This window comes from Cibotium barometz, chromosome 7 (assembly GCF_041138505.1).
Source record: "Cibotium barometz isolate CiBa-2024 chromosome 7, ASM4113850v1, whole genome shotgun sequence".
NCBI lineage: Eukaryota > Viridiplantae > Streptophyta > Polypodiopsida > Cyatheales > Cibotiaceae > Cibotium > Cibotium barometz.
The window spans coordinates 44,171,013-44,191,053 of NC_141052.1; the positions used below are offsets into that span (position 1 = coordinate 44,171,013).

The 20,041-nt window shown below is 49.3% G+C and overlaps 1 protein-coding gene and 1 long non-coding RNA gene across 4 annotated transcripts in view; both read right to left on the reverse strand.

Annotated features, from left to right (window-relative positions):
* The window catches only part of LOC147637053 (uncharacterized), a 121,056-nt gene that overhangs the window by 4,334 nt on the left and 96,681 nt on the right, over positions 1-20,041 (reverse strand). For 2 of the 3 annotated variants that reach the window (XM_086800667.1, XM_086800669.1), the window contains exons 10-11: positions 6,342-6,862; positions 5,264-6,051 (exon numbers count right to left, since the gene is read on the reverse strand). In XM_086800667.1, the coding sequence (XP_086656793.1) occupies positions 5,264-6,051; positions 6,342-6,862 (1,309 nt within the window). The remainder of the gene's footprint in view (positions 1-5,263; positions 6,052-6,341; positions 6,863-20,041) is intronic. The other variant, XM_086800668.1, reaches the window with a different exon arrangement.
* Positions 17,193-18,178, reverse strand: LOC147637054 (uncharacterized). Its single transcript, XR_015266318.1, has 2 exons — positions 17,463-18,178; positions 17,193-17,346 (listed from the first exon to the last, which is right to left on the reverse strand). It is a non-coding gene; the product is annotated as an uncharacterized LOC147637054 (long non-coding RNA).

Consider the following 20,041-nt stretch of genomic DNA (forward strand, 5'->3'; position numbering starts at 1 on the left):
CTTCTGATTCTCCTCCATGCAGCCCCGAGGGTGCAGCCTACCTTTAGATACATATATGCAGAGGATTGGTCTCACGCCTATGCCCTGGACAGGGCGAAGGCGGAGTGGGGCTGGACACAGAGACAGGTCACCCTCTTTTTGGAGAGACTCCGCACCCGGACAGACAGTGATTATTCTCCCTCCAAGCCGGCGCCCAAGACTCACAGAGTGGAGGGCAGATCATCCGGGCCGGCTGAGAGGGGTGAGCCAGTGGAGGCTGCTTCACTTGCCATAGCTCATCCATGAGGATCCTCTCATGGAACATCCAGGGTCTCGGTGGACATCGCTGCTACATTGGCCGGGGCAGACTTCGCCAGGAGATCCGGAGGGCTCTCGTTGGAGGACCCATCGATATCCTTTTCATCCAGGAGCACCACCTTTCTGCCGGGCGTACCCGCACCTGCGGGAAGATCTTGCCAGGCAGGAGTCACACTTTTTGGTCACCGGCATATGGCTCCCAGGGGAACCAGGGTGGAGTATGCATTTCAGTCAGCGAGCAGCTTCTATCTGAAGTTGTGGACTCTGGCATTCTGGTCCAGGGTCGTGCGCAGTGGATCATCCTTCGGGTTGGGGAAGACCGCATTGGCTTCCTCAACTTCTACGCCCCTAATGGGGGCGACCGGGAGAGCCGAGTTCTGGAGCACCATTAGGCAGTCCCTCCCCTTGGCAGACCACTGGTGCCTCGGAGGGGATTGCAACATGCTGGAGGATGCAGAGGACAGGATGGGGGGTAGCCAGGAGACCATTCATGGGCCGGAGCTAGCTGCCTGGGAGGAACTAGTGCTTCAGGTGAGAGGCCAGGATCCGTGCACTCTCCCGGAGTTTGGCAGGTTGCAGGGGAGCCTATCTTTCTCGCGCTCGGATAGACGGGCCACAGGGGTTAACCTATCCCGCATCGACAGGTTTTACATTGATGAGTGGGCCTGTGATAGAGGTGGCACAGTGGGCATACTTGCAGGCTCCTCGTTTTCAGATCACTATCCAGTGCTTCTCCAGATCGAGGACCCCACGAGAGGAGAGCAGGGCCAGAGCGTCCGGATTCCAGATTGTCTCATAGAGGAGCCCGAGATTGCGATCAGAGTTGAGCAAGTCTGGCAGGAGCTGCAATTCAGGAGAGGATCGGCAGCCAGCGATCTTGCCAGTGGCTTGCAGGAGATTAGCCAGATGCTCAGACAGGCTGCCTTGGACCGGCTGGAGGCTTTCAGAGAGCAGGAGAGGAGCCTACGGAGGAGTCTAGCGTCCCTCCAGAGACTCCAGGAGCGGGATCCTACGAGCCCTTGGATCTCAGAGCAGATGGAGTCAGCTCGCACGGAGATCAGATCCATCGAGGAGAGGAGGGTGGAGTTCCGATTCCATGCTCGGGCTTCCTTTTGGACACAGGCTGGGGACAGAGTGACTCGAGGTTTCTTTGAGGCGACAGGGCCTCGCTTCAGACGAGAGGGTCTCAGGCGTCTCCGGCAGGCTGATGGCCAGGTTGTGGTGGATCCCCCCAGGGTTCGGACTATAGCCACAGATTTTTACAGGGACCTTCTCTCTGCTGAGCCAGCAGATGACAGGGTGAGAGAGGCTCGGGAGGCAGTCTGGAGCTTCACGAGACCAGTTGTGCCGGCCCATTTACAGCACTCCCTTCTCTCCCCCTTCTCGGATACGGAACTGGAGGAGGCTCTTCAGGCATTACCTCGGGGCAAATGCCCAGGAGAGGACGGTCTTTCGGTGGCTTTCTTCCAGAGGTACTGGGGCCTCTTACACAGCGCTTCAGATTGGCATTCCAGGAGATTATGGAGTCAGGAGTCATGCCGGACAGCATGGCTGAGGGTTTGATCCACTTGATCCCCAAAGAGGGAGGAGACAGACTGGAGATTAGACAGTGGAGACCGATCACCTTGCTAGGCACGGCCTACAAGGTCCTAGCTAAGGCGATCCGCAGGCGGCTTCAGCCTCACCTTCCGGACATCATCCACTCCACGCAGACTGGCTTCATCCAGGATAGGAGCATTCTGGATAACATTTTCTCCTTCTGGGAGGCTACGGCTCTGGCTAGATTTCGACAGGAGGATCTGGCAGTGCTCCTTCTCGACTTCGAGAAGGCATATGATCGGGTGGACTGGGCCTTCTTGGAAGGCACTATGGAGAGGATGGGCTTCCCCCCTCAGTGGATCCGTGGGGTCTCTGCACTCTACTCATCGGCTCATAGCCAGGTGCTGATACAGGGCGTGCGCGGAGAGAGGTTCCAGCTCTCGCGCTCGGTGCGGCAGGGGTGTCGCTTAGCGCCCTTTCTTTTTCTTTTTGTGGCGGAGGCCATGAGCACTTTTTTGACGGCACAGGATACAGGTTTGCGGGGCCTCCAGCTTCCCATCCGTACCTCGGAGGAGCTCCTAGACTCGGAGTTTGCGGATGACACTGCTGTCTATCTTCAGGGAGGTGAGGAGAACCTCCGCCGCTTCGCCTTAGCCATGGACAGGTTTTGCAGAGCTTCGGGCGCTTTGATCAACTGGCACAAGTCGTGTGGGCTGTGGGTCAGCTCTATGCCCCCCCCGACTTGGAGGCCAGTTGACGGTTTTCAGTGGCTGCCCCCTGGCACTACAGTGCGTTATTTGGGATGTTATGTGGGCATTGACATATCTCCGGAGCAGCAGATAGCCCCCCTTCTTCTGAGCATTCGGAAGAAGCTTCTGTATTGGAGTACCGCTCGTTTATCTCTGGCTGGCCGAGTAGTTGTGGCCAACCAGGTTCTGCTTGCTACTATGTGGTACATCACTTCCTGCTGGGCCTTCTCTCGGGCATGCATTGGCCAGGTGCAACGGCTCATCGGGAACTTTCTTTGGTCCGGTGGCGACGGGCGGCCCGCCAGGGCCAAGGTGGCATAGGCGGTGATCACTCAGCCGAGGGAGAGAGGCGGCCTGGGCATTGTTGATCCTATTTGCCAAAGCCGAGCATTGCTTGGCAAGTTGGTAGTTCGTGGCCTCCTGCCAGGCGCTGAGCCGTGGAAGGAGTTTCTTGTTTCCAGGATGCTCAGCCGCACCCCTTCTCTTAGCGGCCCCTGGACCCCCAGCATTAGGTGGATCTTTACAGAGCAGCGGTCCAGAGGAGTGGGCCTTGGCTTCGAGGAGCGTTTTGCAGCTAGCCTTCTGAGGGCCTGGTCGCATCTGAGGCCGTCACTCTTCCAGACTCCTCCGGGCACCGATGAGGAGCGCCTGAGGCAGCCATTGATCTGGAACCCCTTGATTCGACTTCCCAGTGGCCATATGGTTGGATCGCGGTCTCACGTGTCGTGGGGCCCTTTGAGCTCCGGCCCAGCCCAGTCCCTAGACGACTGGATATGTTTTCAGCAGCTGCCTCTAGAGGCTCAGGAGAGGAGACTCAGTGGGATGAGGGGCAGAGAGTTGATGAGACAGGACATTGAGGCGGCCATCCCCCGGGAGTGGCGGACCCCAGTACAGGACCCTCCACCTCCACAGTGGATGGGTGTCTTTACTCGGCATGAGATCCTTCTAGCGGTCTGCGGCACAGCGGAGAGAGTCGCCCCACTCACTTTCGAGGTGGGAGAGGGTGGCCAGCTTCAGAGGACACGACTAGATTTGGATGGGCTCCAGGGTTGTATTCTTCAGAGGGTGCGGGTGGTCGGCTTTCATCAGAGACAGTGGCATGTAGACCCCTCACCGGCCTCGATAGGGGAGGACTGTTCTTGGAGATTATGGGCTTGGGACAGCAGGCCTCTTATTCGCCTTCAGTGGGATCCAGGTGAGTGGTTTTGGCGAGATCCCTACTTGGCCCCTACCAGCCCAGGCATCCCCTTTTTTCAGTACACAGCGAGGCTGGGGCGGCGGATTCAGAGGCACAGGATAGCGAGCACCCTGGCGGCGGCCGAGCATTGGCGGCGACAGGGGCTCTCCCCTGCCTTTCTTAGGGACTTCTGGCAGCGCCTTTGGGCCAGCTTCCGGCCCCGGAAGGTGACGCTTTTTCTCTGGCTCACAGCACATAGAGGACTGGCTGTGGGGGCATGGCTAGCTTTTGGCAGACACCCAGCGTCCTGCCCTCGGTGCGGCCATGCACAGGAGTCGCAGCGGCACTGCTTATGGGATTGCCCACAGGCTCAGCAGGTCTGGCAGCGCGCTCTCAGGATGGTTTTTGCAGGCTCACCAGGTGAGATGCTGGTGACGTGGGGTGCGGTGGCTTGGGCCACGGACAGCGGCCCGGCCCTTGGATATGAGGACGTCCCTGGCAGCGCGACCATCCAGGTCTCTGACAGGGCGATGGCGGTGGTTCCGACGCCAGACTTCTCATCGGCAGCCCCTCAGGAGGGGGTCGGGCACAGATGGGAGATGATCAGCAGCATGACGGCTTGGCACATATGGAGAGCCCGATGCAGGGAGGCCATTGACCGCCAGGCGACTCCACCGGCGGAGGTCATACAGGCCCTCTGGGTGGACATCATTCACACCTTGAGAGGACACTGGGGGAAACTCCAGGGCGACTCGGATCGCATGAGAGGGCGCCGCAAGGCTTTCCTCCGCACTTGGCACCCTGGCCCTTTCCTCACCGCGAGGGGCGAGGATGTCACTTGGCACTACAGGCCTCCAGTCTGGCTTTTCTCACCTTCCATATGTACTACTAGGTAGCCCCCCCCAGAGAGCGGCCAGCCACGGGGGTGGAGCTCAGGAGTTCACTGTGTTTTATCCCTCCTTGCGAGGTGAGCTTTGTAGCCTTATGGCGTTTTCTCATTAACTAATAGAAGGATCTTTTTCCCGGAAAAAAAAAAAAAAAAAGTTGTAGTTGTCAGGGCTATCACTTATTACAAGTTGTAGCATTATCCATTGGATATTGGCCTCGGAGGTTATGATTTTTGATTTGTGGGCCTCTTTGTACTCAGTAATTTATATTGTCTATTTCTTGTTTCTCATTTTCCTTTTATGGCATTTCCATCCTCTTTTGAGGAATTAAGAGTACAATAGAAACATTCAATCAACAGTATCCAATAAAATGGTGTAATATAAAGTTAGTTGAATAATTGTTAGTAAGTAATATGGTAGCATATAAGACACATCTCATGCTGATTTTCTCGAGATCTTGCATAGGCCAGGTCCAGCAGCTCATCAGAACCTTCCTCTAGTCAGGAAGTGACAGCCACACTGCCAGCACCTACGCGGGCACAGACAAACAGACACATGTACACATACAAACATACATACCTCACACTCACTCTTGGGCAGTAAAAATGACTTACTTGGATCTCAGCATACTCAAAAGACTTGCTGCTAAAATGAATGCCTCTGGTTGCAAGGACACGCACTCGATACAGGCGCCAAGCATGCAGATAAGCCTTCCCAGGACGATAAAATCTCTTCCGAGAAAATCCACGCCGTGCTGCTTCTTGTCGTAGTCCCGCATCACAGGCAGCATGAAAGAAGCGGCATAAGGAGCAAAGTTGTTTTTCTTTGCATTGTCCCCCACTGCTTGGTTACGCTGCTGTTTCTGCAATTGCATGGAGCGGTGCCCCCATCTCCTAGACTTCCCTAAAGCTCTCAAATCTTCTTGTCTTTGTGGCATCTCTCTCTCATATTTGTGGATCAAACTTACCATTGCATTAGGTTCATGAACTTCTCTCCACGGGCCTGCTCCGACGGGTGTATAAGCACTTCCAGGTCCATACCATGTTTTATCGATTTCCGTTATTGGCCGGTGTCCATGTGATGAACCCTCAAAAGCAGAACCAGAGACTGCAATCTCTTTGGCTGCATCTGACATGACTTCAAGAACTAAAAGCCTCTGACTCACATCCACATGAGGAGAGTAAAGTGTATGTGTGAACACCTCTACAGTCAGGGGAGCACGGGCTAACAATGCAACAAGAGCACTGTATCTTTTCTTTTCTGCTGACTGTTCCTGACCTTCAACCGTGACTTCACTGCATCGTACATGTATCAGTGCATGAGCTAAATCTGGCGCGGCATTTTCAAGCTCCTCAGGTGCAGCTCTCACAAGTTTTTCTGCAACCTCGAGCGCTTTTTCAACCTGTTGGAGAACATTGACATGTTTCATGCCTCAAAGACAGGCAGAGCAACCATTACTATGCATGCATGTATATACCTGTGTATGTATGCATGTATGTATGAACATATGCATGCATGCATGTGTGTGCATGTATGTATGTATGTACAAGTCATATATTGGTATGTACGTAAATCTTTCACAGGTATGTACATCGTACATATGTTTGTATGTATGTATAAGCTTCACACCTTCAAAATGTAAATTGAGGATTAAAAGGACGAAAACTCTGCAGTTTTAGAGGGGAAGCTTACAAGATCAGGTTCATCTCCCTTCCGCAAGTTTGCTGCGCAGTCACTCAACTGCATAGGAAACTTGTCTCTGTGAAGATCGGATTCATCATCGGATAGATCATATGGCTGTAGTGAGCATTCACTCTCCGAATCACTGCTGCCTAAGTTGTCGTCATCAGAGAAGCCATTCAAAGCATAAGTTCTCAGATCAATCACTTCGTCGGGATCATATCCTTCTGATGCAGGCATGTCTTTCCTTTCCTTCATCCTAGGTTGTTTTCTTGTTCCATTATCATCAGCGGAAAGCTTCTTAATTCTATCAGTGTTCTCTTCCATGGCTTCTTTCTTAGTATTCAGAGCGGATTGCTCTGTGATGACCAACCTTGACCTGGGTGAATCAAGCATTTCCCAGTCACATAAATCTTCTACCCTATCATCCTCATCAAGCAGGAGAGGGTTTGTTTGATCAACCACAAGCGAAAACCCAAGGGCTACCCTTTTTGCCATCATTCGAACCAAATGCAGAGGACTCTCAAGCCTACCTGTTCCAAAAGAAAAAGATTTCAGTCAGAATTAAACTCTGGTTGTACCATTCAGATGATCTTTCTGCACCTTTCATGAGGTGCAGAACCAAAATCATCTGAAGAATGGATAGATAGACAAACAGACATAGAGATCAACAGATAGTTTATATAAACATCTTCTGGAGCCAGATATGGCCTATAACACCCAAGTATGTCACATGTGGCTATACTAGCCACATTGGGTGAATGCCACACCCATAGTAGTGTTGGGTATTTGGAGCTTCGTATGTGTGAACCGGCCCTTGTATGTGTTTACGTATTCATGTGTGTGTGAAACAACCCTAAGATGGCTTAGTGTGTATGTGTGTGAACAACCTTTTATAAACGTTTTCTGTGTGAATGTGATAAGCAGTGATGTCATAGGCACTTGCCATGTGTCATTGCCCTAGTGTGTGTGATGTGTCAAAAGATAAGGCTTTTAAGCCTATAAAAGGCCCTGTACTCTGTAAAGCTTGAAACACATCAATCAATAGTTATTGAGTCATGCAAAAACTCTCTCGAGTAGACTCTCTCTCTCTCGCTCCATTGGGACAAGTCTCCACACACACTCGTTATACCTTTACGAGGGAGACCGACACCGTGTACACGAATGAGATATACAGACGCTTATGTGCCGAGGAGCCGGGACGGCCATTAGATGAGCTCACTCAGATATTGATAGAGACACTTCATGCTGCAGCATCAGAGGCATATCCCCATAGTCAGCCTACACGGAGACAATCTGGGAACATGCCCCAGAACAGCTGGTATGATGAGGACTGCAGAGAGATGAGGATCAGATTACAGAGAGAGGTGCTCATGGGTGTTACCACTCACAGACAGTCACGGATTACCTTCCGGCACCTAGTGCGACGGAAGAAAAGGGCTTATCTTGCTCAGTTAGAGAGGGATTTGTATCAGTTATTTATGAGTCAAGACTCAGGCGAGGCATGGAGACTATTCCATGAGCATTCACCATCACCAGCCATTACCTCCACAAAGATTTGGGGTGAGTATGCAGCATCCCTATACATAGCAGTAGGACAGCCGCCCCTGCCAGACCCATCGGAGCCATGCCCAGAGACATGTGCTTTCTTTACTGCTGAGATGGTAAGGAAAGCTATTGACAGGATGAGGACTCGGAGAGCATATGATCATGATGGTTTGGTAGCAAAACACTTTATTCATGCCAGAGATATGCTTGCAGAGCTTATTGCTATGATGTTTAACCGAGCCATGTGTGAGGGTTTTCCTGAGACTTAGAATATGTCCACGATTGTGCCTATCTTCAAGTCAGGGGATCCCATGCTTCCTGGGAATTATCGTACCATCATGATTGGTCACACATTGGCTAGATTATATGCATCTATTCTTGAGCAGGAGTTGAGTAGATGGGCAGAGAGAGAGGGCATACGTGCATCAGGGCAAGCAAGGTTCAAGAGAGGTTTCTCCACTCTTGACCATATCTTGACACTCAGAGCTATTATTGAGGAGGGCAGATCATATGGCAAGAGGATTTATTGTTGCTTTGTGGATTTCCGCAAAGCTTTTGACACAGTACCGAGAGCCAGACTGATGCGTAGACAACAAGAGATGGGAGTGCCCACAGAGCTGATTTGGGGAATCATGGCTTTATACAGGACAGTTGTGGGGCAGGTACGTACTACTCAGGGTATATCTGAGATGGTTCACTCCACTATTGGGGTGAAACAGGGCTGCCCCCTTTCTCCCACCTTATTTGGGATGTACGTGGATGAGGTTTCGGATTATGTAGAGCAGGAGGGTGACAGAGGAGCACAGCTAGCAGGGACATGGATTCCGTTGTTATTGTACGCTGATGATATTGTGTTGATCTCAGATTCTCCAGAGGGGATGCAGCGTCATTTGGATGCATTGCACACGTTTGCACAGGATAGTGGATTGTATGTTAACCTTGGTAAAACCAAGGTGATGGTGTTTAACACCACAGCACAGTGGGTTAGGAGATCAGAACCCACCTTTACATATGGTCAGGAGACAGTGGAGTATACAGATGCATATACTTACCTTGGTGTGGTTTTTAGTGGCCCACTATTTTCCTTGAGGAGAGCAGCGGAGACCAGATTGACCAGATCTTATGCAGCATTGGGGAGACTAGAGAGGATGTGTTCACAGGTTCAGTTTCAGGAACCTCGAACAAAGCTCTGGCTCTTTGACACTTTGGTCACTTCAGCCAAGCTGTATGGAGTGGAGATATGGGGACCCTCAGTGGATCACCACAGCCGAGCTGGTAGCACTGATGGATGGAGACGTATGGAAAGGCCCTTGGTTTCTACGATTTCCGCCTCCGTACCACATGATATTATCCGTGCAGAGATGGCTGCCCCCCCCCATTGGTAGTAGAGACACTCACTAGATCAGTCTCCTTTATACATAGCACTTGGGCTCTCCCTAGAGACAGATATGCTCGCTTAGCCCTGGAGTCTTCACGACAGTTGGCATCACAAGGAGACGGATCATGTTGGTAGATGACAGCTTGGTTCCAGCTGCATGGCTTTAGTATGGACAGGCTACCTCCATTTCAGTACTCCCTGGATGCACCCTCCCTCTCTCTCACACGGGCAGAGATTACCAGACTTATCAGGCAGGACTTGATTCAGCTGGACACTAGGAGGACATGGATACAGCCGACACACGAGCTTGGTACGAAGATGGCTTTCTATAGAGATCATGTAACTTGGTTGAACACAATGCTAATCAATACACTTAAATACACTAAGATTTGAAGGACACTTGCTCAAATACAAGAAGTAAATTGCTGAATTGACAAGAGGCACACAATGAGCCGGAACGGCCGACCCCTCCCTTGAGTAAATTGTATTACTATTGGAGAAATTCAATACATAGCTTCATGAGCATCCATTGCCAAATCCTCCATGCCAATGCATATGAATTCAGCATTTAGAAAACAATGGTATGTCGATGTAGATCACCAAGGAGCTGCCTTGATGCCCGGCCCGACTTCAGTGCCCATATTCTCTACCATTGGCTCTATGTTCTACCAAGCAAGGTAGCAACATCTTCAAGAGCACATAGGACAAGAGAGATACTACACAGGGTGGCTAAACAAGGAGTCCTGCCCTTCTACTGAGTAAGTAATAACAATACATTGTCCAATTACCTTACCAGTCTTCATAGAAGTTGTTGCAAGCGGAAGCCTTCGCGTTGGAAGCTTTAGAAGTGTTGATATCTTCGATTTGCCGCAATCCTTCGACAAAAGTCTTCAAGAGGATGAAGGGAACCTTGGGAAAGCTTCCCCTATGGTTCAACTTGAGAAAGGAAGGCTGAAATTAGGGTTTTCAGCAAAAAGACCAGAAATTACAGCAAAAATGAGAGCTGTTTTGCTGAATTTCAGTCATTAGGAGTGAGCAGGAGAGTGATTAGCACTTGGAAACACTCTTGGAAGCTTGGAAAACACCCTAGCAAGTTGGGTATGACTATGGAGAGCTTGGAAATGGAGAGAAATGGTGGAAAAACAGAGTTTTTAGCCTCCAAAAATCCTCATGAAGAGAAAACACGAATTTCTCTTAATAAGTAAGTGAATTGGGGTCCAATCAGGTGAAGGGACATGGGGAGATGTCCATTTATGAGTAAAAAGGGAGGATCAGGTCCTGGACATTGAGTCTTGTCCGCCTCGGGACTTCAGTGAGTGTGAACTTGGAAGCGGTCATAATTTATAAGTGACTTTTGGGCGCCCAAACTTTAATGAAGTGGGAACGCACTCACTTATAAATATTGGCCAAGTCCTAAGGGCTATTTGAGCCTAGATTGGGTAATACTTACCACCTGTTCACATGCCACACAACCATGTCAGCAGACAGTTTCACACGCACGGTTCACGGGCGGGCGTCCCCTTATCCGGAACTACACATAGGTCATGCAGGCATGAAAACAGCATGCAATTTCATTTGCAGGCAAGCACATAAAGATGCTATGCAATGCAGCATTGGCATGAGCAATTTCCGTTCATGAAACCATATAAGACCAGGCGTTTTCAGGCAAGTATACGCAATACCAGACCTAGTGGAAAGCTAATCCTCCAGGCGTTTCCGGGCATGTACACAAAGGCACAAGTCCCAGCGGAAAGCCAAGTCCTCCAGGCGTTTTCGGGCATGATAACATCAAGTCCCAGCGGAATACATATCCAACTATACAGCATGACACGTGTCAATCACCTGCATAGGCATATTCCATAAGCCATGGACACTAATCCAATATGTACATAGTGTGAAAGCAAGAGTGAACCATTCGGGTGGCCAAATGGTGACATTCCCCCCCCGCTTCTAAACAGTTGTCCGCAACTGAAATGCATCCAAATATGTCTGAAGCACATGCGGGCAATCTTTGAAGAACTCTTCATCTACCCATTTAGCATCAATGGAAAGATAGTTCTTAAACTTCACAAGGTAACGCCTCACAACTTTGCCTGCAGCAAGCTTGCGTTCCTTGTGATACACAATCTGCTCTGGTTGCAAGATCTCCTCAAGCTCATCCACTTGTGGTGGATCCTCAATGACTATTTCAGTGGACTCCGGCCCTACATACTTTCGAAGGAGACTCACATGAAAAGCATTGTGTATGTGCCAATGACTAGGTAATGCCAATCTGAAAGCCACTTCATTGATCTTCTCGATCACTCGAAAAGGTCCATAGTACCTGGTTGCAAGCTTAGGATATGCACCCTCTTTGCCAGGCCTCTTTGCAAGTCTTGCTTTTTCAAATTTCAGCAATACCCAATCATTCTCTTTAACATCCAATTGCCTTCTATGCTTGTCGGCAGCCTTTTTATGCTTGTCTTGTGACCTTGCAATGGCTGTCCGCACCTGAGCAAAAGCAATATCCAAGTCTCTTACATACTCATCAGCTGCAAATATCTCATCCTTTGTGCGAAGGATGGGTGGCAAAACCACCTTACCATAAACAATCTCAAACGGGGCCTTTCCCGTAGATGCATGCACCGTGTTGTTGTATGCAAATTCCACAAGCGCTAAGTACTTCTCCCAAGAAGACTTCTGATCCGCCACATAACATTTCAAGAGATCCAACACGGCTGAATTTGCAGCCTCACTTTGCCCATCCGTTTGAGGGTGATAAGCTTATGAGAAGTCCAATTTGGTACCCATATTATCAAATAAGGCCCGCCAAAAGAGACTTGTAGTCCTGGGATCTCTATCTCCCATAATGGACTTCGGCATTGTAGGAAATATGAAAATGAGAGCAAAACTAGAAATGAAACACAAAGCTTAGACATACCTTGAGATGAGTGTAGACAAGACACAAGATTGATACTTTCATTGATGTGACACCTACAATATACAGGTGAGAAGTACAAGATAGAGAATGAGTGCATATGGGATAAATCCCTGAGTGCCACGTGGCATACTGAGATGACCAAGACTAAAAGTACTCCTAGTGAGCACTTATTTCCAACACCCTCCTTAAGTGGACACTAGGAGGAAGACAAAAAGACAAGACTATGACATGACAAAAGATAAGACCAAGACAGAGAGACTAGACAAGGGTTGAGAGACAAGCTAGATGGACAAGACTAGAAGACAGACATAAAGACTGATAGACTGAGAGACAAAAGATCCTGAGACACCCCTCCTCAAGTGATATCCTCATATGGGTCCACAAGGGTAGGGACAAGAGTGGATCATAGACAGAGAGAGAGACAGACAATCAGCTAGTAGAGTGGTCCCATAGAGAGAGAGACTCTCACATAGACATGAGAGAGACTGACAGATAGAAGATAAATGGGGACATAGACAAAATGCCAAAGAAAATGTGGGTAGCTAATCCACAAAAGATAGGCATATAGACTGATCGACAGAGTGTCAAAGACATGTGACAGGATAGACACACAGGATAGACACATAGGATAGACACATAGACAGAGAGACTGACTGATTAGAGATGGACCTTGATAGATAATCCCTCCTCAAGGGCAATCCTCCTGCTAGAGTGGGTAATGCAGGGGTGCCTCTTGGATAGGGACAAGATAAGTCCATGTAGACAAATAAACATGACATTACCCCATGATCTACATCATTGGTGATCAATGGTGGTAGATAGCATGAAAGCATAAACAAATGAGAGAGATGGGAAGGTCTTACCATATTTGGCAGTGTCTAATCCCGTACAAGATAGAGATATAAATGAAATTCAGAACCCCCTTTTTTTTTTAAAAAAAATTATTTATTTTTTATAAGAAATAGAGAGTAGACTGAAAATACTTCTCAGATGGAGAGCGCCTTGAGCTGCTGCTGTAGAGGTTGCTGGAGTAGATGGAGACATGGAAGTTGGAGTGGAGGCCGGAGGAGAAGATGATGAGGCACAAACTGACTGAACAGCAGCACCCGGCCTGGTATAGACAGCAGCTCCACGAACACACAGCAACGAGAGAATGACGTGGCAGATAGGAGCGGCCAGAGGCTGAGGCGACAAGCGGGCAGTTCCAGCAGATGCAGATGTCGGAGCAGATGCAGCGCAGGTCTTGCTGGAGATGAAGAGGCAGAGGCGTAGAAGCTCAAGTAGAGAGACGGCAGTTGTTGGCGCAGATGTAGGAGCAGAAACAATAGGCGGAGCAGAGGCAAACAGGGCAGCGATGAGGGTAGGGGCAGCACGATGATGAACCCCCGCAGCAGCAAGATGGAGAAGACGGGCAGATCTGGAGTTGCACGCTGGCCGAGCAGAGACATGAAGAGATGGCGAAGCTGACTGATATGACGGGCTACAACAGCAGCAGGTCGAATACAAAGAGCAGGGCCAGCTAAGCGGCGGCCAACAGCAGGGGCGGCGGTCAGAATTCTGCGGCGGGCAGAATAATGGCGACCAGCAGCTGCCCGTGAGGATGCTAATGCTGATGTCGGAGCTCCTCCTACCACTGTCCCGACAGTAGTAGAGGTTTCTTGATTCGCCATTGCTTGATAGAGAGAGAGAGGCCCATGTGTTAGAGCGTGTCCTGAGGTCCATGGCGATGGAAGCTTTGCACCGAACAGATCATTGAGGTACCCGAGGATATGCAGTGGGGGATATATGCTTTGTATGAGTCTGTGACAAGCAGAGTCCGAGCTCCAGGCAGACTACTAATAGGGTGACCAGCACGATAGGAGTGAGGCAGGGATGCCCGCTATCGCCCACCCTCTTTGGACTGTACATTGATGCGGTCTCTGATTATGTAGACAGATTGGGAGGCCCAAGGGCATGCCTAGCAAGGGTGTTGATACCCATCTTGTTATATGCTGATGATATTGTTCTAATCTCAGACTCTTCGGAGGGATTACAGAGACACCTGGATGCATTACAGGCTTTCTGTGCGCATAGAGATCTGACAGTGAACCTTGGGAAAACCAAGGTTATGGTGTTTAACACCACACAGGCATGGGTGACGAGATCAGAGCCTCACTTCACTTTCCGAGGGGAGCCGGTACAGTACGTCAGGGCATATGTCTACTTGGGAGTTACTTTCACAAGATCGTGTTTCTCCCTGAAGGAGGCAGTAGAGCAGCTAGATTAGCTCGAGGGCATGCAGCCTTGGGGGCACTTGAGAGGCAGTGTGCACACATACAGTTTCAGGAGCCACGCACCAAATTGTGGCTATTTAATACGCTTGTCACACCGACCCTCCTGTACGGAGCTCCAATTTGGGGACCCAGTATACATCACAAATCTCAGAGAGGGACAGATGAGGGATGGAGGCAAATGGAGAGACCACTGATTATGATGATTGCCCGCATGATTCGGAGCAAATCATCAGTACCACATGAGATTGTTCGGGCTGAGCTGGGTGCCCCACCAGTAGTAACCGAGGCCCTATTCCAGGCAGTTAACTTTTTACAGCGGCTATGGGAGCTCCCTCAGCAGAGGTACTCCCGATTGGCATTGACCTCATCCATACAGTTGGCAGAGGATGGAGATACTCATTGTTGGTACGCTCAGATGAGATCATGGTTTGACCTACATGGTTCGCGGATAGAGACACTACCACCCTTTCAGTACAGTCTGAATTGTCCATTTTTGGATCTCACCCGCTCAGAGTAAAACCGCTCAGAGTAAACACCCGCTCAGAGTAAAACCGCGTGATCAGGATGGATATCATCAGAGTGGACACAGAGAGGACATGGACTCGCCCCCTTGAGCCCTTGGGCACGAAAATGGCTCATTACAAGAGCCATTTTCTATATCATGATTTGACCTACATGGTTTGCGGATAGAGACACTACCACCCTTTCAGTACAATCTGGATTGTCCATTTTTGGATCTCACCCGCTCAGAGTAAAACCGCGTGATCAGGATGGATATCATCAGAGTGGACACAGAGAGGACATGGACTAGCCCCCTTGAGCCCTTGGACACGAAAATGGCTCATTACAAGAGCCATTTTCTACACCTCTCACCGGATGATTTTATCACCCGCCCGGCGTACATGGATGTACACCTATCACATGGGATACGTTGTGCCATTGGATAGATCCGGACCTCATCACACCAGCTGCGGATTGAGACAGGGCGATATGCGCATCAGATCGTGGATGACCGCATTTGTCAGCTATGCTACCAGGAGGTAGAGACAGAGGAACACTACATTTGCCGATGTACAGTCTATTATGAGATCCGAGGGAGATATCATTGCCTCTTCCAAGAGGGTTTTGGGCCGTTACGCAGGGTCATGGAGTTTGAGGATCAGAGATGCCTGGGATTGTTTCTACTTGAGCTTAGGAGACACAGAGAGACCCTCTTGGCAGACAGGAGGCCGAGCCATGATGTACCTAGACAGAGGACCCTGACAGATTTCTTCGGCACCAGCACCAGCAACCCAACCCACACACCTCCTGATACCTCCTCCATTGGGCCATCAGGGCACCGACCACGCTCCCAAGGAGTCACCACTGATAGAGCAATTATCTCATGTCGTGCTCGTCGACCACGCCCACTAGGATCCCGACCACGGCATCCTCACCATCGCCAGATCAGAGCCATTATTACTCGGCATAGGAGGCGCCTACCTCACTTCTACGACCTCTCCATTCTAGACAGCCCCATGGCGGAGATACTTGATCTAAGGAGAGGGCAACACTCCAACTGATCAGCATACATGGATCTACCTGATATACATTTTTCAGTATTTTCCAGTATTTTCTACTCAGTGTCATCTCAGAGTCTTACAGTTTTGTTCTTATAACTATAGGACAATCATTTTATTGTACTTTTTAGTCTCATTTAGTTGTTCTCTTTGATGAGACACCAACTTCTGATGTACTCTCAGTTTTGGTCTCATAGGCCACTATGGCCTCTTAGAGACGTTAATATATCATTTCATTTTATTTAATGTATCAGAGAGGGAGAGACACCTACAGAGGCAGATTATAGACTTCTTTCAACCAGAGATTGAGCAGTCAGGCCAGTAGGCATTGCAGCTAGCCCCAGAGTATAGCCGCACCAGAGGTACAGTGATTGATCGGGCCATAGAGCTGGGGCGGTCCAAGCGCCCCAAGATGAGAGGCCCATCTCGACACCGGCGGAGACTACAACAGAAGATCAGGACCATACTAGCACGGCATGGGAGACGTCCAGTCAGAGTACTCACCATGGAGGACATTGAGGATATCCGCCATCGACCGATGAGAGACATCTTTGGATAGTGATGTATATGATGCTTACCTTTGTTGCTGGAGTTTTCCTCCCAGATGTTATCCATTAGGAGCTCCTAGTACCTTACTTTTCCTCATAGTTGTTTCAGTTTTAGTTAGTTGTTTAGTTGTTTTTAGCTTTTCTTACACAAACATTGTATCAGATCCACCAATTGTTGTTACCTTTTTGGTCTCATAGGTTATTTTGGCCTTCTGAAGACATTAATATATCATTTCATTTCATTTCTCTCTCTCTCTCTCTCTGCACATGCAGAGTATGGATATCTTCCATCCTACATAGCTACTTTTGTGCTAACCCTAATTACAACAAATGGCACCAGAGCACCTAGGTCTACTCTAGGGTTTCTGCTTGCTTCCGCCACTGTGGAGCCAAGCACCACCTTCACACCCCTGCCAATTTTAGGCAGCACTAGTGCAGGGCCCACCACTGCCGCCCAGCTTGCCGGCGATGCTATTGGGGAGACGTCCCGCCGCCGCCGCCAGTTTCTCAGCCGCCCCTGGCCTGCTCCGCCCTCCTCCTCCGGTTCACCACTTTTCCGCCCTTGTTGCAGAGACGGGTTTCTTAAGCATGACGTTTCACCACGATGCCCTATCCACTGATGTTTGCCCATGGCTGGACTTCTTTCTGGCGATGGTGTCGACAATGACCTCAGCTTTGGAAGAGGAGGCAGAGGGCTTCATAGAGTCTGCGAGGCCGTGTGCAGGTGCCTGCTGTATGTGTTCTCTGTTGTAAGAGTTGATGGCAAAGGTGATGAAGAAAACTCTGATGACCTGCAGACAGGCTGCAAGAGTTTATGTCGTCCAAAGTGAGCGATTTTGAAGATGAAGACTTTGGCCTGCACTGATACAGGTGTAAAAGCTAGGCTTTTGATGTGAGAGATCTTTACCTTGACACAGGCCTTGAAGCTTTCATATTAGGGTTTTCAGAAAGTGAAGACAATGCGAGGTCTAGATCCTTGTCTACATCCAGAGCTGCTGCAGAAGTCATGCCCGTCAGCAAGTTCAGTAAGAACAGCCTTGAGTTTGAGGGCATTCAGTGTGTTGTCCGCAAGGAGGTTTGCTTGATGGGAGCTGAGGTGAGAGAGTGCTCAGTGCCTGTTGGCCCATTAGCTACAGCAACAGCCCAAGTCTCCCTCGATGAGGAAGATTATGACCGGGCATTGTAGTTGTTTTTATGTGTGAGTGTTAGTACGGGTTCTCAGGCCGGGATGCTCCCCGAAAAAGATTTGTAATTAATGTGTTTATGTGCCTTGATGTTATAAAAGGCTTCGTGATATCTCTTATCTAGGGGGGTGACGAAGAGCTGACTTTGTTTCTTTGGTCACTTGCTGATTGGAGGATTAGCACGGCACGGGAGGTGCACATGGCTCGATCGCTCCTTGCAACATGTGATAGAGTTAGAAGGTCGCTACTTCCTTTGCATGTTGCGTCTCACCACCTTCACTCCCAAGGGGGGTTTGTTGGGTATTCAGAGCATTGTATGTGTGAACCAGCCCTTATATGTGTTCATGTGTTCACATGTTTGTGAAACAGCCCTTAGATGGGTCAGTGTAGTTATGTGTGTGAACAACCTCTTATAGCTGTTTTATGTGTGAATGTGATAAGCATTGATGTCATAGCACCTAGTAAGGCACTATACTCTTTGAAGCTTGAAACACATCAATCAATAGTTATTGAGTCATGCAAAAACTCTCCCTCTTGAGTAGTGTCTCTCTCTCTCTCTCTCTCTCTCTCTCTCTCTCTCTCTCTCTCTTTGCGCACACACAATATGGATATCTTTCATCCTCCATAACTGCTGCTGTGCTAACCCTAATTACCACAATTACAAGAAAAGGTCTCTTACACATCCTACAATGTTTTAACTAGTCCTCAACTCTGCACCCAATGTACCAGAACATTGTTGGGACCAGTTTGGCGGTACTTGTTATTTGCCACAAGTTTATGGACATACTTAAGATACTAATGGAACTGTGGTAAAAGTGATCCTTCTAGGCCTTGGCTTTTATCCTTCACATTGGGCCTTCGTCCCAATGTTTTGGGCCACTCAACCACTCTCTTGGCCCTCTAAATTTCCCATCCTGTATAATTGCCCTCAGGAATCCCACAATAGAGGATGTGTAACAAGATGACACGGGAAAGAGCCACACTCAACAGCTTGCATAGTCCATAGACCAAACACCAAAACACAGCATGCAGAGCACATACAGCAGCACGTAAACCAGAAGCACCCAACCCTCCCACACGCACATGCACACACATGCTCTCTCTTTGGAGACTACCAGATATGGGCCTAGGGCGGCCGCACCAGAGGACATGATATGCCAGCTGCCCGAGACAGAGGACCATTACATATGCCGATGCCCTATGTACTTTGAGATTCGGGGGAGGTTCCACTGCCTCTTCCGAGCTGGGTTCGGACCACTTTCCAAGATCATGGACTTCCCGGATCGAAGATGCCTGGGACTTTTTCTTCTAGAGCTCCGTAAACACAGGGAGTCCTTAGTGAGATCCAGATCAGCTGTACTTGCTCGAGGACCAGCACAGAGAGCTCTCACTGACTTCTTCCGTACCAGCACTCCGAGGGCCAATCCACCCATCATACCCAGACCACAGGCTAGTGTAGGAGCTCGGCTGAGAGGTGTGACACTCGACAGAGCCACTGAGTTATGCACGGCTCGACGCCCCAAACCCCATGGCCCTCGCCCACGGCCACGCCACCACAGGACGATCTAGGCCATCATCTCCCATCATCGCAGGACCTTCTCACGCCAGCTCAGTTTTACCACCTTGAGCACCATGTCACAGCGGCCCATGAGGGATGTATTAGGGTGATATGAGAGCTCTCTGCTCATGTACCTAGATCAGATTTTAAAGTTCTAGATTTTTGTTATCTTTCTTTATTACTATTTTGTACCCAGGATTATGTACCTCATGGATATGATGTAACCTTTTGGTCTCATAGGTCATTTTGGCCTTTTGAAGACGTTAATACAACTTTCTTTCTCTCTCTCTCTCTCTCTCTCTCTCTCTCTCTCTCTCTTACAGCACCCCATGAGAGAGATACTGAGATGAGGAGATTACACCAGTCTTATGCTAGTTGTAGATATTATACACTTTTGTTGTACCTCAGTAGGAGTATTTTCCTTTCATAGCTGTTTAGGACTTTTTTTAGTCCTTTTTGTCTTACTTTTGATGAGACACTATCAGCTGTGTACTATGTTTTGGTCTCATTCATAGGCCACTTTGGCCTTTCCAATACGTTAATATATCTTTCTTTCTTTCTCTACCTCTCTCTGCACCCCTCCCCCTACCTCCATAGGTTGTATGATGATGATGACCCACTTTGTATCATATGGCTCGGATTTGACATTCCCAGCTTGTAGCTCTAGTCTTTGTTTTCTTTTGTACCACGATGAGATTACATGGACACTTTTGTATCACTTTTGGTGTAATAGACCCACTGGGT